Here is a 25,217-nt window from a genome sequence, read left to right as displayed (position 1 = left end):
GAACATATTTCTGTGCATAAAACGTTCCCAGACCGCTTCCTATTCTACTTTCATCTTTCACAGACTTTATTTACATTTTGTTTTGTGGTTAAATATTCTTGTCAATCTGTTACAGAGTCTTTCTGGAAGGAGAAGAGTCATAAAACCAAGCCATCCAAAGGTACCTTCTAGAAAATAAGGAACAGTGTAACTATTTCATTCATAGGGGCACTATGCCATCTCTGTATCCAAATATTCCCACAAACCACATGGAACAAATGCTACCCCCCCCCATTGTTTTCTGCCACATTTGCCTCAAACCGCAATCCACAACACTTCATCTGATTTTTCAGAGGTCATCCGGAAATCTAAGGTTACCCAGGAATGGGGTGCTATTCTGGACTCCTGCCCCACTCAAGTGCTTCTCTTTCTCCCTCCACTGCCCCATTCAGAGACATTCCATCCTCTTCTGAATTCTCGAACCTTAACAACGGAGATTTCACAGCAAACCAGGAGGACAAGAACACAGAAGATAGATTCTCAAGGCCATCCCCAACTCGCTATAAGCAGCCAGGCTCAGAAACCCCCAGGGGGCATAGAATCACATCTTACTCAAGAGTTTGGTTGAGAAGTCTGCTGTCAAAAGTTGGGCATGGTCCAAAACTAAGCCTAACCCTTCAGGTGTTCACAGAGGACATAATTTTGTACCTATGACCACCAGCTTGTCCTTAGGCAATCTTTTTCCTGGGCCCGTAATTAATTCTTCAATTTTATCTTTCTCGGGCATTGGAATCACCTCATACCCAGGTACCAAACCAACTGGAAAATGTGCTGACTGCTTTGACCCAGGGAAGAACATCTTTCCCATCATCCACATGTTCCTTATGGAGGGTCTGCCAACATGCCTGGGCCACGCAGGCTTGTGGGCAGTTACTGCTGGTTCAGCCTGTAACAGCACCAGTGGAAGCACCACTGGGATCAAGCAGTGGTTCTCAGCTAGAAGACACACTACCCTCCCAGGGAACCAACGGCAATGTCAAGACATCTCTCACTGCCATAACTGAGCAGATGCTCCTGGCATCTGGTGGATAGAGGCCCAGGATGCTATTAAACATCCTCCAATGCACAGACATGAGGTATTACTCTGCACAAAATGTCAACAGCGTCAGTGCTGAGAAATCCTGGACTCGGGTCAGCGAAACACACATGCCCTAGAACATCATTTCAGGTGCCCACCATCCAAATGGTGGGCCAAATCTATGGCCCCAAGAAGCACTCAGCTTTCTGGTACCACCGCCCCAAATGATCTCCTAATTCCAGTTAAGAAAATACCCTGGGGAGGTGCCTGGGTAGCACAAAGGGAAGAAAGGGAGCTGACTCCTCAAGATCTTTGAACCGAACTCTTCTAACAATCTCAACCTTGTCACATGTCCAAATGTGGACAAACACTTTAGGGAAACGAGTAAGCCTACTGGGAAAGCAGGTGCTTCGGCTAAAAATGACCTTGATGTTAGAAACACCTACCGTTTTTCACTTTTCTGGGCTCAAAATCAACCACCTTGGGTACTAAGCAGATGCAAGGCCGGCAGGCCCTATAGGGGGCCAGTGTCAGCCCTGGGCCTGATCAGTGACTTAGCCAGGTGACCTTGACTCAACCAAAGCTCCACTCTAGTATCTCCCTTTGCAACGTCGGAGGGTCACTAACTTCTGGAAATACAAATTCAAGGTGGCACTCTAAACCAAACCAAGAAACCGGAAACTGGTGCGATCACTTACCATCCTGCTTGGGAGATGTTTCTTTGGGTTCCTTCTTATTTTTACGACCCTCCCGCCCAGAATGGTCTTCTCCTAAATCTATGACAAGTTCACTTTCTGAATCGGAGTCCAGGCCCAAATGTACCGTTGGGGAATCGGTCTCATCCTTCCCCTTCAGTTTATCCTTTGTGGAATGAGGGGAAGCTTTCGCTTTCTCTGAAAAGTCCTTCTCGGGCGGGGGGCTTGCCTTTTCCTTCACTGAGCCCGGATCTGCTTTCTCGCTGGCTGGTGATGTGCTTTTCAGCTCTTCCTTAGTCTCCACCGGGCTGGCCAGTTTGGGCTTTTTTTTGACTGCTGATGGCTCTTTGTCCACCCGGCTACCCTCTTTGTCTTCTGCGTCTTCTGGCTCATTCTTGGACTTCTGCTCATCGTCACTGATATACTCACTATCACTACTATCAGACTTCTCGGAATCTTCCGAATCGCTGTGCTCTACGGCCGTGTAAACATCTTCCGAGATTTCATTTATGCCTAAATTCAAAGAGAAAACCCAGCATGTGGCGTAGTCACAAAATAAAGAGCAGGACCTAAAACGCAAACATTTTCCACGCCAAATGCTGGAATAAAAAAAAAAAAACACATTTCAAATCTCATCACACTGGCCGGGTGGGCTTACCGGTGAGCTGCAGCAGACAATAGAACTCGGGTTTGCAAAAGGGTTTCAGTTACTGACACTCCGAGATGACAATGGACCAGACAATGTAAACTTTAAATTTATCCGGGGCTACATCTCTGCGTCCCTGAGAACCCACTGAGATGTAGAGGATGGGAGGAACAGAAGGGAACAACAGGGAGGAGCTGTTAAAACGGATCCATTTTACAGATCATAAAATAGAGGCCCAGAGAAATCCCTTATTCTAGGGCCAAGACAGAGGCAAGGCTAGAACCCTGGGCTCCTGACAGACCACTAGCACTCTTCCCACAAATTCCCAAAGCATTCAAGTCCTTTTCCCTTTGTCTCCAGGACTCCAAGAAATAAGCCAGAGCCTTAAAGCAAAGGCTGCCAACTCAAAGCCCAAGCCACATCGGGCCAGCACACATGTTATGTAGGAAGCAAGAATTTGGACCAGCAGGTACATTGCTGTTTGCTTTTCACTTAGAACGAACGTACCTCCCAATTCACAAGAAAGGGAATTTCACGCAGAACTCAAGACAGCAGGCTTGTATGCAAAGAGCAGAGGATCTGGCCCCTCTGGGTCACAGGCCTGCAGGGCCGTGGCTGGCTAGAGCCATGAAGCCCCTGGCAGCTTCCCTCAGGGACACACCACCTCCGGCTGACCCAGGAGCCCAGCCCTCCCTCCTGCTCCCTGTGCTGATGCCGCATCAAGCCACCATCTTGTCTGCCCTGTTCTTTCACTGACAGCAGAGTCAAGAGCAAAGTCACGTACGTGCACATCTCTATCCAACGCTACACAAAATGCCATGCGGCAGGTGTCCCTCACTCACTCACACACATACACATAGGAAAAAGTATATTCCATTTAACACAATTCTGTGTCCTGCTCCCAGTAAGGACGGTCATCTGGCCACAGGTATACAATACTACACCCTAAAAGTCTAAAATAAGAAAAACCCAATTTGCTCTTCATTCTAGAGCAATGGCCACCATGACAGGGGGCAGAGGGAGTGAGGGGAGGTGGTCACTCTCCTGACCCAGACACACTGAAAGGAAACCGCAGACAGATAAAAGCCATGAGCAGCCTAGCAGAAACATTATGGAATTACATGCCTCCACCAGGGCTTGATCCAAACCAGGAGAAGCCAAAATACTCAAACTCAGACCTGGTTTAACGTCTGGGACCCTAAGGGTTATACTACTGTAGTTAACAGTCAGACACCAGGACAAGTGTGACCACATATGCGATAAGAAAAGCTTGGATACCAGAGCCCAAAGGACATGAATTCAAATCCTGCTCTTGTATTCACTGTGTGACCTAAACTACTGACCTAGCTCTCTGAGCCTCAGTTTCTTCATCTGCAAAATGGGACGGATAATGGTTTCATCCTCCAAGGACAAGTTATGCATCGTGCATAGTACAGTGCAAGGTACGCAGGAAACAGTGAACAGAAATCTTAAAATTCTTATTTACATTAATCATAAATTGAGGAGTTAGACCAGCTGCATGGAAGGACCCAAGGTGAGTATTTAAACAGCCTGCAAAATGTCAACCACGCTATTCAACATCCTAATTGAACAGAAACTCCAACAAGAAATGTCCTCCTCTGGCCTTTCTGGAGGGCCCCTGACTATAGCTTACTCATCCCAAGGTCCACAGCACCCAGAGACTGCAAACCTCACCATGGTGGGCTCTCTCTCCTGAGGCCAGCCATCAGCTACTTCTCTGCAAATACTCTCCTGGCTTTGTTTACTAAGTCAACAGACATTCCAGAGCCATCTATTACATACACAAGTACTGTGGAGAACATAAATGCTTGTAAGGCGGGCTCCCTCCCCTCTAGGAGCTTCTAATCTGGCTTCCAGTCTAGAGGGACCCCCACTCCCCCAAACACAAAGAGACCACTGATGCTTCCAAGCCATAAAGTGCCACAGGAGGCAGCAGACAGGGAGGGGAGGGCAATCAGAGGAGACTTCCTGGATGAGGCGATGCCTGAGGTCAGCCTTAGGGAAAGCATGTCGGGAGGCAGCGTGAAGGCAGGCAGCACGGGGTAGAGGGATGGAGGCAAGAGGCACAGAAGCAGGACGTGAGTGCCTGGTGGGAAGGGCTCAGTCCGCAGCAGAAAAGTTTGTGTTGGACATGTGCGTGGGACACTCTGCGTCCTGACACTAGGACCCTGACGTATGCTGAAAAGGGAGCACAGGGCAAACTCAGGAGAATCACTGCCCTTGCAAACTGCCCTACCACCTGCACCTCAAGTCTGCAGGCCACAACCAGAGCAGATGCTGGGTAGAATTGGCAGAACCCTTCTGGACCACTAACTGGCAAATCTGAAACACTGTGCCGTTGAGAGGCTATTCTTCCGTTGCACAAACAGGGCCAAGGTCAAGCAGCTGCCAACAACAGCCCGGGATCCAACTTCGGCTTTGTCCGGGCAGTGACCCCATACAAAGAGTCAACAGTGATGGTAGAGACCAACAGCACCTGTGCGAGCAAACCGAAGCACATACCTAATTGTGCTTTGCAACTCTCTATGGTCTTGTCAAGATTGAGCTGGAACCTGCTCCGGATCTGCCGCTTGGGCGAGATGAGGGGAACAGGCGCCGTCTGCTGCTGGACCGACTCGCTCAGCTCCTTCAGGTCCATCTCGGCCTTGCTCCGATCTGAAAGACACGGTCACAGCCCCGTCAGGCAGGCGCTGGGCGGAGGACTAGGCAACGCTCGTCGCTTAGCTTCCTTCTCGTAAACACGCGCTCTAGAACACGGCAGGGAGAGAAACCTCCAACCTTCTCACTGTCTGTCCCAGCAACATCATCTGCTCGACGACGGGCTAACGTGGAGATAATAGCCCGAGAACACATTTGGCAGGTTTACCCAGTCTACTGAACAGTTGCCTGGGTGGCTTTCAATATTTAAAATGCACAATCCCAGCCAGATGGTTGTCTGCGGAATGCTGCGTCATCGGGGAGCTCCGAAGCCAAAGGTTACAGTAATATATTCAATCTCAGTAGCAGCAGATAAAGTCACACCAAGTCTGGCCAGAGTGTACTTCTAACTCCAGGCCCAGATCAGAGAAGGCTTGTACCCAAGGGATGTGGACCGCCTCCCCCACCACGCCCACCCCAGAGCGAGCACACACACACACACACACACACACACACACACACACACACACACAGGAACTGGAGGCCCGGTTCCTTGTTTACCGCGGAATCTTCACTTTTCATTCCTAGCTGATCTAGACAGGAGCTCAAGTCAGAAAAGGAGGGCATGTGTCGGATGGGCAGACCTCCTGCTTTTGAGCCAGGCATCCATCTGAAGACAGATGAACAGATTAACCCTAGATATTCAACCTGTGTCTTCTCACTCAGATACAGTGAGAGCTCCTGGCCTTAGTCCCAGGCAAAGGCCTCTGACGGAGGAATCAGGGCCAGGGGTCCAGCCAGCCTCCCCACTTCTGCCACGGGCTCCTTATAGGACCAAGTGGAACAGATTCCAAGGGTCTGTGAGCTAGCATTGCTTGAATTCCTTCCCCACTTCCTCCAAAACCCCCTAAAACAGAAGAAAGGGACAAAATGAAGGTGTCTACACAGGCCGAGAAAGCAATGAGACCTCACAGACACCCCTGCTGGACCACCAGGGCTGCTCAAAACCTTCCTTCTCTGCTCGTTTCCATTTTCCATCATGACCCACGCACCTTCCCCTTCACCTAGGAATGGGGCCGTCTCTCACCCTGCACACCCAGAGATTTGTTCCTTTAAAGCGACTGGAGAGAGGCAGCTTCCCAAGGCCCCAGCCAGCCCACTGACAGCTAACCAGAGCCACAAACAGCTCCAAGTTGATTTCACCACCATAATGAGGTCCTGACCAAGGTAGGATTAGGAAGGGCCCTTTCCCAAAAACATACTGGGAGGTGGGGGAGCCCTCAAAGAGGTTCCGGGTGTGAGTTGCTCACAGCAAGCAGATACCATCTTTGTCCTGCGAGACACGGCTTCATATCCAGCTGCAAGTGAGTGTATACATGTGCGTGGGCATCCGTGTGCACGTGTGTGTGCAGGACTGGCCATGCTCACCGAGAGGATGGGGTGAAGGCACAGGGGAAAAACCTTCATGCAAATTAACCTAAGAAGCATCTCAAAAAGAGAAGGCACAAGCCAAACAGAAATAAAACAGTAACTGGGGGGTGCGGGGGGGGGGGGGGGAGAGGAGGAGGAAGAGAAAAAAGAAACCCCCGATTCAAGAGCAGTACTGGCAGGACTTAAGGTTCCAACAGTTGAGCTGCGGATGTGACAGGAAAGGGGGGAAGGCGGGGGAAAGGCTGTCTCCTAACTTCCGCTTTCAGAAATGAGAAAGCGGGCAGGATTCCTAAGGGAAAAGGCAGCCTTTCAAGTATAAAGTTGTCAAAGAAAAAATCTCACAAAACCACATTCCCTCAGTGTCCTCAATAACGTTCCGCAAGCCAGTTACCAAAAAAACACCATCTACGCTACCCAGAGTCAGCCAAGTTTTTCTATAAAACCGCCAAAGTGACCTGGGCTCTGCGGGCCATGCAGGCTCTGCTGCCAAAGTGGCCCTACATGACGTGTTAACAAACTGAGGACACCCTGTTCCAATAAAACTTTATTTACAAAAACAGCTGGAGGCCAGATTTGGTCCAAAGGCTGTAATAAAATCTGCCATCCCCTCTTGCGATGTTAATTGCAATCTTATCTGCACAATGAAACCACCTACAGAGCTCTAAAAAGAAAAAAAGCCTTGTGTCCCCCCCCCTCCCCCGCAGAATGTGAATTAACTGGCCTGGGGGGAAGGTCTGGACACTGGCCCTCTCCAGACCCAAGGCCAGGCTGGTTCATTCCATTGAGCCCTTGAGTCCATGACTCTTATCTCAGGATCATGAGTTCAAGCCTCACATTGGGCAGGGAGCCTACTTAAAAATAATAATAATTAAATTTTTTTTAAAAAGTAACCCAGATGATTCTAACTGGCAGCTAAGGCTGAGAAGCCCTGTATTAGTTCAATCTTCTATGTGAGTTTAAAAAAAAAAAAACAAACCTCCTAGGGTGCCTGGACAGCTCAGTCAGTTAAGGCTCAGGTCATGATCTCAGGGTTAGGGGATCGAGCTCTCTCTCCAATACATAAATAAATAAATCTTTAAGATAAAAGAAAACTCCTCCTGATTTGCCTTAACCTTTGTATCTCCGTGTTAACCTTCTAAACCTAGGGCTCATTAAGAGACCTACAGCTCGCCAGAACACTCCTGTGTGTGCGTAACTGTATGTCGAACAGTAAACGCAATCTTTTAACTTTAGCCTAAAAAGGCTGCCCTCGGAAATACTCATCATCAGGAGGAATGAAAAAAAGGCAAAGCACCTCCTTTTACAGTGAAGGTTTCTCTGGTCAATAAGCCACAGTAATGTTTATCCTAACAAGAACCCACCAAAAAGCCAGGAAGGGCCTGGGATCAGGTCCCTGGGAGCAGACCTTCAGGAGTTTAGCCAAATCTAATTAACTTTCTCGAAATTCAACTGCGTTTTTAAGTTTCCCTCCCCTCCACAGGGAGAAAAGAAGAGCCTCTCTTTCTTGTTTAGCTAATAGTGCCTTATCGGGACTTCCTCCGCCCCTGCCCTTCTCTATCAGGAATATCTTCAGAATCCACCTTTGCTGCCAACATTTTGAACTTTTCAGCTGATACGAAGACAGCTTGGGCTATAAATGGAAACCAGGGTGAAAAAAATACCAAGGCTAGAGAAAGAGACATGATCTTACATTTCTGGAGGGAGCATGTATCAGAAGCATTCCTTCAGAGGGCAATTTGGCAGTATCTCTCAAAACGTCAAACACACACGGCCTCTGACCGGAGATTCTACTTCTAGGAATTCATCCTATGGCTATGCTCCCACATGGGGTAAAAGGCTCTTCACTGCAGCTATTTTCAACAGCAAAACAGCCCAGAGCCAATAAATAAGTCAACACTTCACCTTGAGGTGGAACAAAATACTGCTGCTTACATGAAAACCCTATCGGATCTTTATGTGCTGTTCTAGAAAAGCCACCCTGTTTAATGAGAACAAAGGTGACAACTGGAGGGACACATGAGTACTGGTGTAGGGGAGGAGAGAAGGATATGGAACACAGATCGGAATATGTGTGTTCTTGGGGTTTCTCAATGTTGGCACTATTGGTATTTGAGGCTGGGTAAGTCTTTGTGTGCACGGGAAGGAAGTGGCGGGGGAGGGGCATCCTGCGCATTGTAGGCTGGTCAGCGCTTTCCTGGCCTCACCCACCAGATGCCAGCAGCACCCGTATCCCAGTTGTGACCATAAAAATGTCTCAAGGGCCGCCTCCAGACGGCTCCCGTGCGGCTTCCTCTTGATCTCTACACCTTATTACTGAAAAATAACACCTCCACAGATGGCCAAACGTCCCCCTAACAGATAAAAATCACCCACGTTGAAAACTCCTGGTATACATATAGAAGAACTCTTCAAGAGGACTGAGAAGAGGTAACTGTGGTCCTTTGTTGGGTGGGGCACAGAGATGTGACCAGGTTACAGACAAACTGGGTTTTCATTAAACATCTTCTGTCCTCTTAAATTTCTCTTACCATGTGCCTCCATGACTTAAAAAAAAAGAAACTTTTTATAAGAAAAATTTTAAAAAAGAAAAAGAAAAATATAAGCACATCTTTTTCAACTGAAAAAAAAAAATTGATTTCTTAGGGTGCCTGGGTGGCTCAGTTACGTAACTGTTCCTCTCTTCATCTGGGCTCAGGTCATGATCTCAGGGTCTGAGCTCTGGGCTGCTTGGGATTCTCCCTCTCCCTTTCCCTCTGCACCCTCCACCATGACAGACAGACAGACAGACAGAAAGAAAGAAAGGGAAGGAAGGATGGCAGAAAGGAAGGAAGGAAGGAAGAAACAGATTTCCTTTATTCCAAAGGGCTGGGTGACTATAACGGATGGACTTCCAGGAGCTACAAAATGGTGGCTCCTTCAAGGAAACAGTACCGTCCAGCCCAGAGATCCTGGTAAGTATCTCTTATCAATCAACGCCAAGCAGAGCTGTCCTCACGTCACCCACTGGAGGAGTGGGGGAAGGAGGATCAAGACAATCTGTGGAAAGCCTGGGTCTCGAACACATGCTCTCTAGGGATGCCTGACTTCAAGGTATCACGTTATCCAGAGAAAGAAAGGCGACCTCGTGACAGCCGAGGCAATCAGCAAGCAGCAGCACGCCAGGTCTGACAACTTCCCGTTGCTGTCAGCATCTCTCACTGAGCACCAGACACATGTGTGTCACCAACAGGATCACTCAACTGCTGTGTTTGTTCAGCCCAAAGCAAACACCCTGCGTGATACAGAGGAGACAAGATTCCCGGAGACAAAAACAGGAGTCTGGAAGACGAAAAGAATCAGGCCTTCCTCCTCTTGTTCTTACTGATGACTTATTTTCCATACAGTCATAGAAAGGGGCTGTAACCATCCACCAGCCTTCTGCTCCGTGTTTCGAAGCCACCAGGAGCCCTGAGACAGCCAGTGAGGGCCCGGTGTCTCAGCAAACAGGCGACAACAGCCTCTGCAGAAGCTCTCCCCTTTGTCATGCACCAAAATTAAGTCTAAGAATCATGTACGCAGCTGATGACCCATGGGCTGGGCTTCAGTATTCTGGGTTGGACTTACCTGTTGTGACTAAAAAGAGTTCTCATTTTTAATGCAATTGATTACCGATTTTTCAACACGAGTGTTCATATAAAAATCTGCATTGCTGTGTTTTCTTGAAAACTCAGCGTCTGACAACACAGGTTCAACTAGTGGGAGCTTCATCTTTCAAAAAAGCAATCCGTCTTCCGCAGGAGTGCCCATTCAAAATCCTCACCCTACCCCCCACCCCCTGCCCACCCCACAGCTAGGCCAACGTAGCCAAAGGCACGAGAAGCCATGTCCGGGGCCCACCACGTTCCGGACACAGCCCTGTTTTGCAGCGTGGCAGCTCACGGATCGTGGCTGAGAGCACAAACTACAAGGCAGACAGGCCTGAGTCCACACAGGCCAAACATGACGACGAACCACAGGATCCTGGCAGAGCAGCTAACTTTGCTTCTCTGTGCCTCAGTTTCTACTGCACGAAAATGGGACTGTTATCTACCTTGGAGACTACTGTGGTTTTTTCAATAGTTTTAATTTACAGAGACTAAAATCCGGGGGGAAATACAGTTGTGGGAGCTTGAACACCTCACTACAGGTGTGTGTAACCAGTGTCATCGGTCAAGACCTCCCTGACCGCAACCCCATGCCCCGACCCTGCCTTAAAAAAAAAAAAAAAAAAAAAAAAAATCACTCAGGATTTCCAGCTCTCTAATTTGGGTCTTTTCCAGTCTTTTTTTTTTTTTTTAAATGAAATACCGTTTTGTTAGATATAATAATGTTGTCAGCATCCCCAGCACAGTCTCATTTCTATCTGCTTAAAGTAGTTATACAGATACCAGACATGAAAAAAAAAAAAAAGCCCCATGGGATGCTGGGATGGCTCAGTGGGTTAAGTGTCCGACTCTTGATCTCAGTTCAGGTCTTGATCTCAGGGTCATGAGTTCAAGCCCTACACTGGGCTCCATGCTGAGTGTGGAGCCTACTTAAAAAGAAAAAAGAAAAAAAGAAAAGTAGCCCCATACAAAGCATCGGCCCCAACCTGGGCAAGCTCTTGAGGATTATTTAGAACTTCCCTCCACTGTCTGACCCCTACTCAGCCACGACACTTCCACCGGTCCCTCTCTGATCCTCTTCCCATTAGGTAACTGAAATGCTGGCCCACAAAACACCCGCATTCCCAATGCTTTCGTTCCCACTGACAAACAAGGCCAAGTGCCCTAGAATGGAAGGAGCTGGGGGCAGGGGTGGGTGGGCATCTGCACAGGAGCGCCTCAGGTCCCACCACACCCACCCACCGGCACACACACAAGTAATTCTTCACCGCCACCACCACGGATAGGCCAAACTGAAAGACACCCCCCCACCCCCCCACCCCCCCACCCTCACAAGGATGTCCAAGACGGCCTGGCTTAGGGAAACGAAGTGGCCACACATGACTGGCAGAGAGAAGCGTGACCATGAGAACTACCTCTGCACACTGTTCCTTTTCAGGGTGTGGAGGTGGAGGGAGGGTGTGAGAAAGCAAACCACACCGCTGAGATCAACGAATGTTCCCCAGGGGTGCAAATGGGTCCGCTTCTGTGCAAGTGAGCAATCTGCACCAGCAATTTGCATCTGAGCTGGAGCCCCGAAAGTTACCATTCTGCCTGCCGGACCACATCCGGGCTGCACTAACAGGGGAGCCAGGGGAGACCAGGTTCTGGGCTCCACGGACACACGAGCTTCCTCCAGCCTGGCCGCCTACTGGCTCTGGGATCCTGGGCACCTGCAGCCTGCCCCCCAGACCCCCCGTCTCTCCATCTGGAAGGGCACTGGGCACTGCAGGACAAGATCAACCGGAGAGGACTGGCCTCCAGAGGCTGTGAATTCCCATGTGAGCACCACTGCACACAGGAGGCTGCCCTCCCTCGCTTCCCAAAACCCTGGGCTCTGAGTCTCCCTTCCCAGCTATGACAACCAAGAATGTCTCCAGACTTTGCCAAGTGTCCCCTGGAAGGGGAGTGAGGGAACGACCCGGGAGAAGACAGCTGCATAGGCTATCCCCAACACAGCACCCAGCATGGTCCTTCAAAAACGCTCAGTCAGGGACGCCTGGGTGGCTCAGTTGGTTGGGCAGCTGCCTTCGGCTCAGGTCATGATCCCAGCGTCCTGGGATCGAGTCCCACATCGGGCTCCTTGCTCAGCAGGGAGCCTGCTTCTCCCTCTGCCTCTGCCTCTGCCATTCTGTCTGCCTGTGCTCGCTTTCTCCCTCTCTCTCTCTGATAAATAAAATCTTAAAACAAAACCAAAAAAAACGCTCCGTCAGCTCACATCCCTCCGATGCTCCAACAGCCCCACACCAGGGTCCATGCCAGGGTCCACAGGGTCCACAGGGCTGATGGACCTCAGCTCCTCACCTTTCCCCCACTCACCCACTGGGACAACCACCTGGGCCTCCCCATCAGCATCCCTTACCCTAAGGCCTATAAATCTCTAGTTACTCCTTCGAGGCTTTCCTCCCAATACAGGGATGGCTGGTTTTTCTTGCCATGCCAATCTAGGTTTAAATACCACCTCAAGTCAGCTCAGCGGGCAGCCTGTGAGATGGGAGCCGGCTTCTCCCTCTCCCACTCTTCCTGTCTTCCTTCTCTAGCTGTCTGTCAAATAAATAAACAAAATCTTTAACAAAATACATATATACATACCACCTTGCGGACACCTTCCCGGACTACTGCCTCTTCCAAACCACACCCAACCTGCCTCTCACTCTCCTGACCACATTAGCACACTTGACCTTCTCACAGGGGGATCTGTCCTATTTACCTGATCTCTCTCTCTCTCTTTCTAGAACCCAGCGCTGTGTGAGAGAGGGGCCTTCTCTCACAACCCAGGGCCCTCACTCACCACTCCCTGCCCTGTCCCTGAAACAGCACACAGCATGTAATTCTCAATAAAAACAACAATCATGATGGAATGAATCAATAAAATAACTTCACAAATGGATATTTAGCATTTCCGGTGATAAATTTTTCTGAAAACTTTCGCCTGAGATAGTGATTTAAAACACACACACACACACACACACACACACACACCAAAAAAAAAAAAAAACCACCGGGGGCGCCTGGGTGGCTCAGTGAGTTAAAAAGCCTCTGCCTTCAGCTCAGGTCATGATCTCAGTGTCTTCGGATTGAGCCCTGCATCGGGCTCTCTGCTAAATGGGGAGCCTGCTTCTGCCTGTCTCTCTGTCAAATAAATAAATAAATAAAATCTTAAAAAACGAAAAAACAAACAAATGAATGAATTCCAATGGGGGCGGGGGGACAACCTACTAAGTCTGGGTTAAAGACCAGCATTTTTTTTAAATTTTAAGAGAATTAAAAAAAAAAAGCATCAGAATATACTGCACGTAGAAAAAGGAAACACTATTCATAAAACTTTATATACATCGTGTATGTGTGCATAAAACATTAAAAGGGTGCCTGGGTGGCTCAGAGGGTTAAGCCTCTGCCTTCAGCTCGAGCCCCACATTGGGCTCTGCTCAGCAGGGGAGCCTGCTTCCTCCTCTCTCTGCCTCCTTGTGATCTCTGTCTGTCGAATAAGTAAGTAAAATCTTTAAAAAAAAAAAAAAACATTAAACATATACATACACACATAGGAACCCGAGTGACCTAGTCGGTTAAGTGTTAAACTCTTGATTTCAGCTCAGGTCATGATCTTAAGATCCAGCCTCTTGAGAGCCTCCATGCTCTATGCGGAGTCTGACCCTCCCTGCGCTCCTGTGCACGCAATCTCTCTCTCTCTCAAATAAATACAACTTTCAAAAAACACATATCTAAGAACCAGGTTACTATGGTCAAGGACATGAAATGGCTATGAACAGTAGCCTAAGGTACTTCGAGATGAAACAACTCTGCATGTCAGCAAGCCCCAGGAAATCCCTTACTCGCTCCTCTTCCCGAACTCTCTGCGTCTTTGGCCAGTGTATACCTTTTATGTATTTTGCAGAGAGAGAAGAGTTCGGAGTTCAAGAACCACATGCAAAAGAGGACATCACAACTTGCAAGACTATTCAAAACTGTTGCAGAAGAGAGATTTCCAAAAATTCCCACTGACCCAAGTTAAGATTCAGGATGCTTCCAGTGCTGGAGGTTTTGTCCGTTTTCGTGGTGATGGGTGTTGATGCTTGAGGGGAGAAAGTTTTCGGGCTTCCAGATAAACTCCCCGCTTGTCCCGTCTTCGCAGAGGCTGGCGAAGCTGGAAAAGGATGTTCATGGTTACAAAATGGATTTACAAATAAACAAACCAAACTTGTGTGCACAGGGGGAGAGGAGAGGAATCACATTTGATTTCAACAAGCCCCCACGCAAGCACCACAGACGAGGCGCAGCAAGAAGGGCTGACCGTTCATGCCAAGGGTTCCCAAGCTTTAACCCAATGTGAAACCGTTCGAGCTGCGACGGAAGAAGGCCTCCCCTTTCCCGATCATTCTGTTCAACACAAAACTCTAAGACAAATCGGCTAAGCTGCCACTGAAATTGGTTTGGCCCGTTCACGGGTGTAAATCTCAAAATAAACATGGATTACACCAGCCCCCAGCACAGGTCCAGTGGCAGAGACCAGAGCCAGGCCTACAAACGGCAAGCCGTCCGTTTGGGGGAGCTGCACAGGCCGGCTCGTGCAGTCACTGCACCTGCCAGAAGCCAAGTCGACCCCTTGGGAGATCTCTGGCTTCCCACGTCTAAGGTTCTGTGATGCTGAATGAAGCCAAACCCGGCACCAGACAGAGTGAGCTGGGCAATTACCTCCTTCCTTACTATGTTCCAAACTTTTACAGGAGGAGAGAAAATCCTACCTAAGCCCGAGTCTTTTAAAAATACCTTATAACTACCTACATATGGACCCCTGGGCTTCACCCACTGAGAAACCAAACCATGTGACAGAATGTGTTCAGTGTTCAGATGGGCCGTGCCTCCTGGAGATCCTGGAGATCATGCCCCTTGGCCTAAAGAGTCCATCTACCAAATGGCCAGACTACCAAATGGCCAGCCTTCCTCAGATGCACAAGAACCACGGATTTTGCAGTGGTCTGGTCCTTAGGAGAAGCTGTGGATGCCAAAGGGGTCACAAATCAGGACATCCTGAAGATTTCAAAAGAGCTCGGACACTGCTGAACGCTTGCGTCGGGTTGCTCACCTGCCACGTGGGCGGGTACTGAGAATGAGGATCAACGGGTGAAACTCACGTACCCACGCAGCTCTAGCGCCAGGCCCTGTCAACATGACCGTTAATGTAACAGGGAGGGAAAGACCAGATACAGACAGAGGTGGCCACAAGCATGCATCGGAAGCCAGACACTGGGCTTTAAGTCCAACTCTGCAGCTGACCTGCGGGGTGTCCTTGGGCCAGTTACCTGACGTCTGTCAATCTCCTTTCCTCCTAGGCTCAAAGAGGCACATTGATGTATAATACAAAAGGATAGGTCAAAGTCCCTACCTCACCAAGTTGTAAGGATCAAATAAATTCATCATCTACCCAGTGCCAGGCATCGGCTAAGTACTATATTATTATTATTTGCTGTCTGTGTAGTAGTATTTTCTATTTTCCCATAAACCTGAAGGGCTTTGATTTCAATCATCTGAACAAGTACTTTTTGGCCACGGGTGCCTTTGCCATACAGGACGCACCAGGTTCATGTCTGCAGACATTTTTGGCCTTCACCACTGGGGGAGGGGAGGGTGCCACAGGCATCGAAGAGATGGTGAACAGAGACGCTGCTCAGCATCCTATAAAGCACAGCCCGCAAAACAAATAATTCTCTTTGGTCCCAAAGGTCAGTAGTGCTGAGTGATAAATCCACCAAGAGGTGAAGTTGGGTTGTCTCCAGGAACCCTTCTCCTCATCTTGCAAATGAGAAGGGCAGGTAGTCCTTAGCAAAGGATCCATCAACACTTCAAATTTCGAGAATTAAATTTTTTTGAATACTAAATTAAATTTGTTTTGCTGAAAGGATGGACAAACGCGGTAAGGACGGACAAGTTCTGTCCAATGAGAGCGGCACTCGCTGTTACTAGTCCTGTTACCAGTCACTGGTACCCGAACAACAAGTAGAACTTAAGCACTTGGCACACCAAAAAAACAAAACAAGAAATGGGAATCATTAAAGGTAAAGGCATTTTGAAAGGCGTGAGCATGTGAGCAACAAAACAGAGAGTTTTCTTTATTACTCATTCACTTATATTCTACCTGCTTCCTTTCCAAAGAGATTTGCAGTTCCCTCCCTGGGAGGATGGGAGATCAGGGCCTCAAACACTGCATTCTCCCGCACAAACTAGCCACCACGGGGAGCGGGAGGGTCCTCTACCAACCAAAGCCCTGTGCACAACTTCAAGGCACCCTGACCAGAGCGCCTAAGCAGAAAGGGTGAGCTGTAACAAAACCCCACGGGCTGTCCCACACAGAAATCAACCATGTGAGGCCACAGTTCCCAGCTTAATAATAACAGCTCCCATGGAAAGAATTAAGAAAGGCAGGATGCGGGACGCCTTGGTGGCTCAGTTGGTTGGGCAGCTGCCTTCTGTTCAGGTCATGAACCCAGTGTCCACACATCGGGATCCTAGCTTGGCAGGAACCTCTGCCTCTGCCTGCCCCTCTGTCTGCCTGTGCTCGCTCTCTCTCTCCCTCTCTCTCTCAGAAAAATAAACAAATAAAATCTTTAAAAAAAAAAAAAAAGGCAGGATGCCTGGCTGGCTCAGTCGGAGGAGCATCTGACTCTTAATCTTGGAGTCTGAGCCTGTATCTATATTGGGTATAGAGATTACTCTTAAAAAAGAAAATCAGGGGCACCTGGGTGGCTCAGTGGGTTAAGCCGCTGCCTTCGGCTCAGGTCATGATCTCAGGGTCCTGGGATCGAGTCCCGCATCGGGCTCTCTGCTCAGCAGGGAGCCTGCTTCCTCCTCTCTCTCTCTCTCTGCCAAATAAATAAATAAAATCTTTAAAAAAAAAAAAAAAGAAAATCAAATGGGGGGTCGTGTGAGGAAGGAGGAAGCAGCCAGCAGGTGGTCTAGCAGAGCCCTGCCCTACTTGTGGTCCTGCAGAATTCAGCAAGCACAGAGACAAAGCTGTTGTTTTGCAATCCGGTAGTTAAAACATAACTGGAACAAGACTTTAATTTCACAGAAACATAAAGTTTCCTCTGTTAATGAAACTTAAATATTGAAGTTTTTTTTCCCCCCCCCAATTTCAACCCAGCAGTTAGACAAGAAGGCAGGTCTGGTTCACTCTCCCCCCAGCCAGCAAAGGTCAGGGCCCCCCTCACAGACATCTGGGAGAAAAATGACTCATGTAATTGGGAAAGGGACAGCACTGGGGTCACCAAGCATCACAGGGTCCCACACTGCAGAACTCTCCTCGTGGAAAGCGATGGTCCCTGCCCTTACCTGGGAACCACACACCCCTCCTCCCCAATTTGTGAAACACCACGTACCCGCCTAAACCTCCTCATATCGATTAATGCTACGACCACTCACCTAGATGTTCAAGGCCAAACACGTCTACACTGCCTCAATTCCTCCCTTGCTCTCCTGCCTCAACTTCCTCCACTCCTCACCAAGGCCTCTGAAGACCACTTCCAAAATACAACCGCCAGCTCCCCTCCAGTACCCCTGCCCACTGCTATCAGCCTCGTGCACACATTCTCAATGGGACAATATGGTCCTCAAACGGCAGAAAGTGGCTCTTGGTCGGGGGAGGGGAGTGAAAAAACTCTTACTCTTTATATGTATGAAACAGACACATTCAGTACATAAACAGACCTGCAGTATTTTCAAATTTCCTGACGGTTTCCCCTAGGTACACACCCCCAGACCGAAAAGGAGTACTCAACTCCCGGGGTACAAATGCTATAGCAGCACTATTCACAACAGTTCAAAGGTGGAAACAACTGAATGCCCACCAACATACTGACTAACCAGGGTGTCCACAGTAGCCCGTTACTGAGCCATGAAAAGAAATGAGGTTCTCGGGGAGCCTGGGTGGCTCAGTGGGTTAAGCCTCTGCCTTCAGCTCAGGTCGTGATCTCAGAGTCCTGGGATCGAGTCCCGCATCGGACTCTCTGCTCAGCAGGGAGCCTGTTCCCCCCCCCCCCTCTCTCTCTCTGCCTGCCTCTCTGCCTACTTGAGATCTCTGTCAAATAAATAAATAAAATCTTAAAAAAAAAAAAAAAAAGATGGGGCGCCTGGGTGGCTTAGTGGGTTAAAGCCTCTGCCTTCAGCTCAGGTCATGGTCCCAGGGTCCTGGGATCAAGCCCCGCAAGCCCCGCATCGGGCTCTCTGCAAGGCAGGGAGCCTGCTTCCTCCCCTCTCTGCCTGCTTCTCCGCCTACTTGTGATTTCTGTCTGTCAAATGAATAAATAAAATCTTTAAAAAAAAAAAGAAAGAAATGAGTTTCGGATGCGTGTTGCAAAGGGGAGGACCCTGGAAACACACAGTCAGTGAAAGGAGCCAGACACAAAGGCCACATTTTGTACGATTTCCCTTAACTGAAGTATCCAGAACTTAACTGAACTTCATATGGCAAATCCATATGAACAGAATGCACACTGATGGTCTCCAAAGGCAAGTGAGCCGGGGGTGGGGGGTGGGGGGGGGGGTGGGCGGGGTGAGGCTTCATTAACAGCATTTTATCTGGGAGTGACATACATGTTTTGGAACTAGAGAACAGTGGCAGTTGCACAATACTTTGAATGCACTGAACGCCAATGAGTCGTACACTTTAAAATGATTCATTTTAGGTCATGTGAATTTCACCTCTGTTTAGGAAAAGTCACAGGAGGATGGATAGGAAAACATGTTTAAAACGGTTCCTTACAGGATCGTAATGAAAGAGCTGGCTGGTAAATACTGCCTCTGCCTATCATTTCCCACCAAGACCTACAGGCTTCCCATGGGTCCCCGCCTCCTGCCACAGCTCCTCTCTCCAGCAGCTGTCTGCAGAGCAGCCGGCCATACCACTCATCCACCTAGAACAGCCCAGAGGCGCGGGGAACCTGGCTGGCTCAGGTAGAACTGAGCACACCATCTCTTGATCGTGGGGTTGTAGTTTGAGCCCCATGCTGGGTGTAGAAGGTTACTCAAAAATAAAACCTCTTTCAAAAAATAAATAAATAGGGACGCCTGGGTGGCTCAGTTGGTTAAGCAGCTGCCTTCGGCTCAGGTCATGATCCCAGCGTCGTGGGATCGAGTCCCACATCGGGCTCCTTGCTCAGCAGGAAGCCTGCTTCTCCCTCACATACCACTCTCAGGGGCCTCCCCAAGCAGCCCCATCCAAGGGTTGAGGTCAAGATGCCTCTTGTTTACCCCCGTTCCTCTCCTGACCACCAACATGTCGAGCAATAAAAAAAAAGATACTGACAACCAAAGGGAAATCTTCATAAAAAGACATCAGTTTAAATAATCTCAGTATTATTTGCTATTGAAAACAAGGTGTGCTAAGAGAATGACTGATGAACAATCCAAAGAAGAGACAGAAATGCGGGACTCGATCCCAAGACCCTGACTGAGATCAGGACCTCAGCCGAGGGCAGACGCTTAACCCACTGAGCCACCCAGTCGCACCCATCCTGTATCTTTTTAATATGCATCTTCTTTTTTTTTTTTTAATAGATTTGGGAGTCAAATGCAGGGAGGAGGTTTTGTTTTGTTTTGTTTTGTTAAGATTTTATTTATTTATTTGTCAGAGACAGAGAGATCACATGCACAAACAGGGGGAGAGAGAAGCAGGCTCCCCACTTGAGCAAGGAGCCCAATATGGAACTCAATTCCAGAAACCTGGGATCAGGACCTAAGCCAAAGGCAAACACTTAACTGTCGGAGCCACCAAGGCATCTCTCTCTCACAGGTTCAAGGTTAACTTGTTTCAAGAAAAAATAACACCTCGGGGTGCCTGGCTAACTTAGTTTAACGTCCAACTCTTGATTTCCACTCAGGTCATAATCTCAAGCTAGGCTCTGCACTAAGCAAGGAGTCTACTTGGGATTCTCTCTCCTTGTCTCTCTGCCCTTCCCCCACCTTTTGTGTGCTTTCTCCCTCTCTCTCTCTAAACTAAATAAAATATATAAAAAATAAAAATTTTAAAAACACCTGTTGTTGAGGGTAGGTGAGGAAAAAGGAACTCTTACAGGAGTTGTAAAGCCTATCAGACAGGGGACAGGAACCATGAGAGACTATGGACTCCAAGAAACAAACTGAGGGTTTTGGCGGGGGGGGGCACGACAGGTAAGCCCAGTGGTGGGTATTAAGGAGGGCACGTACTGCATGGAGCACTGGGTATTAAAAGCCAAATGAATCATGGAACACTACATCAAAAACTAATGATCTACTCTATGGTGACTAACGTAATATAATAAATGAATTAAGAAAAAAAAAAGGATCGTAAAACCTTTTAGGACAGCAACTGGATGATGCTGATATTACCCAAAATTAGACTGTACAAGATACACAGACAGCAAGGTCCCAATGCCAGGAGCTCATCCCCCAAATATACGTGTCAAGTGCCAGGGAGACAATACACATGAAGGTTCATTGCGACAGTACTTCTGACAGCAGAAAAACGGGAAATGGTATGTAAGTGTCTATTATCAGGAGAATGGTTAAGCAGGTAAAAATACCATACAACCCTCAAAAGAATGATGCCGACCTACATGATCTGACAAGGCCTAGTCCCCACAGAAATATGTGTAGAAAAAAAAGAGAAAGGTAAAAATCAAGTGTGTACAGAAACACCCCCAATATGTGTAAAAGTTTATCGAAAAACATGTACATTTTCAAATGAATGAATACGTACCTATTTTTGGTAGAAGTACATTCCACAGACAGTTAATAGTTATACATTTAGAAGAAAAACTGGAGTCGGGCTGAGGGGATAAATGAAACATGACCTTTTTTCTCCTTTTCTTTTTGTTCTAAAGATTTTATTTATTCATTTGTCAGAGAAAGAGCACAAGCAGAGGAGCAGCAGGCAGAGCAGGCACAGGAAGAAGCAGGCTCCCCGCCAAGCAGGGAGCCCGATGCGGGATTCGATCCCAGCATCCTGGGATCAGCACCTGAGCTGAAGGCAGATGCTTAACAGCCTGAGCCAACCAGGCTTCCCTGACCTTTTCTTTTACATCTGGTTTTGTTTGTTTGTTTGTTTGTTTGTTTGTTTGTTAAGATTTTATTTATTTATTTGAGAAAGAAAGAGAGCTTGAGAGGGGAGATCCCGGAACTCCAGGATCATGACCTCAGCCAAAAGCAGTCGCCTAACCAACTGAGCCACCCAGGTGCCCTCTTACACATCTTCTGATACTGCTTTAATCCTGCTGGGTTTTATTTTATCTTAATTTTAACCATGTAGTGTCACCATCATCCTCCCAAAAAAAAACAAAAAAAATCAGCTAAAGACCTTTAGATTATGGGTCATTTCGTGCTTTTAAAACTACTTTTAGGGGCACATGGGTGGCTCAGTTGGTTAAGCGGCTGCCTTCAGCTCAGGCCGTGATCCTGAGGTCCTGGGATAGTACCCCCCATTGGGCTCCCTTCTCAGCGGAGACCCACTTCTCCCTCTCCCTCTGCCCACCTGTGCTCTCTCTTTCCCTCTGTCGAATAAATAAATAAAATCTTGGGGGTAAATAAACCTACTTTTAGGGTACCTGGGAGGCACAGGCATTAAGCGTCTGTCTTCAGCTCAGGTCATGATCCCAGGATCATGAGATCGGACCCCGCCTCAGGCTCCCTGCTCCCACTCCCCCCACATCTGTCTGTTCCCTCTCTAGCCATCTCTCTCTCTGTTAAATAAATAAAATCTTTTTAAAAATTAAAATTAAAAAACTACTTTTACTGTGGTCTTTGTTGGGGGGAGAGATTTTTAAAACAAGGGCAAAAATATATTTGCTAATAGAGATAAATGTAAATGAAGGGGGGAAATTCTGGAACTCTCTGACTCTAGTGAGGTTCAATGTATAAGTTTTTTTTGTCTTTTTGTTTTTTAAAGATTTTATTTATTTATTTGTCAGAGAGAGAGAGCGAGAGAGCGAGCACAGGCAGAGTCAGAGGGAGAGGCAGGCTCCCTGTGGAGCAAGGAGCCGGATGTGGGACTCGATCCCAGGACGCTGGGATCATGACCTGAGCCGAAGGCAGCTGCTTAACCAACTGAGCCACCCAGGCGTCCCAATGTATAGGTTTTTAAAAACATTAAGTCCAGGGCACCTGGGTGGCTCAGTGGATTAAGCCACTGCTTTCAGCTCAGGTAAAGATCTCAGGGTCCTGGGATCGAGTCCCGCATCGGGCTCTCTGCTCGGCAGGGAGCCTGCTTCCTCCTCTCTATCTCTGTCTGCCTCTCTGCCTACTTGTGATCTCTCTCTGTCAAAAAAATAAATAAAATCTTTAAAAAAAAAAAAAAATTAAGTCCGGCTTCACATGTAACCACCTAGACGAACGTGTAAAACAATAGGTTAGTCAAAACACCTACAATTTCGGGGATTAGAAAGTTAGCAGAGGCGTATATACATAAAACTTGCATTAAGGGGCGCCCGGGTAGCTCAGTGGGTTAAAGCCTCTCTCTGCATTCCGCTCAAGGTCATGATCTCAGGATCCTGGAGTCAAGCCCCACGTCAGGCTCTCTGATCAGGGGGAGCCTGCTTCCCCCTCTCTCTCTCTCTCTCTGCCTGCCTCTCTGCCTACTTGTGATCTCTCCATGTCAAATGATTAAGTAAAATCTTTAAAAAAAAAAAACGTAAAAAAAAAAAATCTGAAGGAACACCCAATTTTATTTTATTTTTTTTTAAGACTACCCGATTTTTAACAGTTGTTACCTCTCAGAGTAGAATTATGTGCTATTTATTGCATAATATTAAAGCTTAAAAGGAATACTTTATAGTGGGGGGGGCGCGATACAAAATTAAAATGTAAATATGGAGGCATTTCAAACATGAGCATACGACAATCAGAATTTTGTTATCACCGTTAAAGTCAAAAGGGTGCTACATTGACATAACGGTCCTCAATGAAACTGCAGGGGCGACTGCGTCCCCAGGGGAACACTCGGCAATGTCTGAAGACCTCTTTAGCTGCCAGCTGTGGGCAGGGGCAGGGGCCCTGGCATCTAGCACACGGAGCCCAGGATTGTTGTTTACAGACCCTGCAAAGCACAGATGGGCCGGCAACAGAGAATCACCCAGCCCCAAAGTCAACAGTGCAGAAGCGACTAAGCACCCAGTTTTAAATCGCGCTAGACATTTTCAAAAGCAGAAAGACATTTGGAAATGCTCGTTTCAATTAAGCTTTGACATGGATGCCAATCCTTTTGTAAAGCCATAAATCTTGCCCAAAGGAAGTACTTAATCGCCTTTGAAGTCACAAATAATTTAATCAGATTTTATACTTTGATGTACAATTCACAAGTGTGGGCTAAAACGTATCATTTATTAACTACATTTACAAAACTCTAGCCTGTACTAAGTGCTATTCTGACTCCATGAAACAGGAGTTTTAGAATTAAATTAGAAAAAAGAAATACCCTTCCCTCCCACAGACCCTCCCACACCGGGGCACGGGTGTGGAGGAGTCAGTGATTCAGGCCAAATTTCCTCTACTTACAAAATCTTGGAAGCAACCTACATCTTCAAAGGGCTGTAGCTTGCACTGCTGGTGGCCTACATAGATGATCAACCCAACAGAGCATCACTGTTAAATCCAAGACAGGACAGAAGCTCTGTTTTGAAGGGCTATTGAACTAGCATGGAAAAATATTCAGAACACAAGGTTAACTTTTTAAAAAAAGAAAAAAAAAAAAAAAAACCCGCACAGGTGCCTGCCTGGTTCAAGCCAGTGGAGCAGGCGACTCGATCTTGGAGTTTTAAGTTCAAGCCCCACAATGGGCACAGGGTTTACTTTTTAAAGAAAAAAAAAAAAAAGGAAAATAAAACCTTACAACTGGCTACAACAGATGCTGCAAATAAGTGATCCAAGTCCAAGCAGTTTACGGAGGCACTGGATACACTATAAGGATTTTTACAAACTGGAGCCACTAAAAAGTTGGGGCAGGGGGTGCTTGGATGGCTCAGTCATTGGACAACTGCCTTCAGCTCGGGTCATAATCTCAGGGTCCTGGGATCGAGCCCCGCACTGGCTCCCTGCTCAGCGGGAGGACTGCTTCTCCCTCCGCCTCTCCCCCTGCTTCTGTTCCCTCTCTTGCTGTCTCTCTCTCTCTCCCCCTAATAAAAAATAATCTTTTTTTAAAAATAAAATTAAAGAAAAAACTGGAGTAGTCCACATTAAAATATATATATATATTTGAGGCTGAGTCCGCATCCCCACTTGGCTAGAACCAGCAGGAAGAAAAGGCCCCCAGGACGCTACTGAAAAGGCATGCTTCAAGAACACAGCATTCTCAAAGGTCCAAGTGATGACATGTTAGTGGGGTATAAGGAGCTTTTTTTGTAATGAAATGCTCCAGCCCACCACGCATCGAAGAGTAAGTATTGCTTTAAGAAGTAAGAACAAGGGGCGCCTGGGTGGCTCAGTGGGTTAAAGCCTCTGCCTTCAGCTCAGGTCATGATCCCAGGGTCCTGGGATCGAGCCCCACATCGGGTTCTCTGCTCAGCAGGGAGCCTGCTTCCTCCTCTCTCTCTGCCTGCCTCTCTGCCTACTTGTGATCTCTGTCTGTCAAATAAATAAATAAAATTTAAAAAAAAAAAAATTAAAAAAAAAAAAAAAAAAAAAAAAAGAAGTAAGAACAAGGGGTGCCTGGGTGGCTCAGTGGGTTAAAGCCTCTGCCTTCAGCTCAGGTCATGGTCTCAGGGTCCTGAGATCGAGCCCTGCATTGGGCTCTCTGCTAGGCGGGGAGCCTGCTTCCCATACCCACAGCCCCCGCCTGCCTCTCTGCCTACTTGTGATCTGCCCCCCTCCCCCCCGGTCAAATAAATAAATTTTTTTTTTTTAAAGAAGAAGAAGTAAGAAGCAGCACCCAGCCTCATGTGATGGTCATGAGGAAGGAAGCAACTTCATGCTACAGATAGTGCTTCCCAACCCTGCTCATTCTCATACCTGCCTGATCCCTGAAAGTATCTGAGTTTTCAGCGTCATCGCATGACTCATAAACCAACACAGAAAAAGTCCTGAAAACCTTCTCTAAGGGCTTGACTGGG

The 25,217-nt window shown here is 47.8% G+C and overlaps 1 protein-coding gene across 24 annotated transcripts in view; it reads right to left on the bottom strand.

Annotated features, from left to right (window-relative positions):
• The window catches only part of ZMYND8 (zinc finger MYND-type containing 8), a 140,246-nt gene that overhangs the window by 28,527 nt on the left and 86,502 nt on the right, over positions 1 to 25,217 (bottom strand). For 23 of the 24 annotated variants that reach the window (XM_032350427.1, XM_032350429.1, XM_032350431.1 and 20 more), the window contains 3 exons: positions 14,153 to 14,293; positions 4,922 to 5,074; positions 1,756 to 2,265 (listed from right to left, as the gene is read on the bottom strand). In XM_032350427.1, the coding sequence (XP_032206318.1) occupies positions 1,756 to 2,265; positions 4,922 to 5,074; positions 14,153 to 14,293 (804 nt within the window). The remainder of the gene's footprint in view (positions 1 to 1,755; positions 2,266 to 4,921; positions 5,075 to 14,152; positions 14,294 to 25,217) is intronic. The other variant, XM_032350451.1, reaches the window with a different exon arrangement.

The sequence above is a fragment of the Mustela erminea genome, chromosome 7 (assembly GCF_009829155.1).
Source record: "Mustela erminea isolate mMusErm1 chromosome 7, mMusErm1.Pri, whole genome shotgun sequence".
Taxonomy (NCBI): Eukaryota; Metazoa; Chordata; class Mammalia; order Carnivora; family Mustelidae; genus Mustela; species Mustela erminea.
Note: the sequence above shows the minus strand (reverse complement) of the source record. Positions and strands in the feature narration are given on the sequence as shown.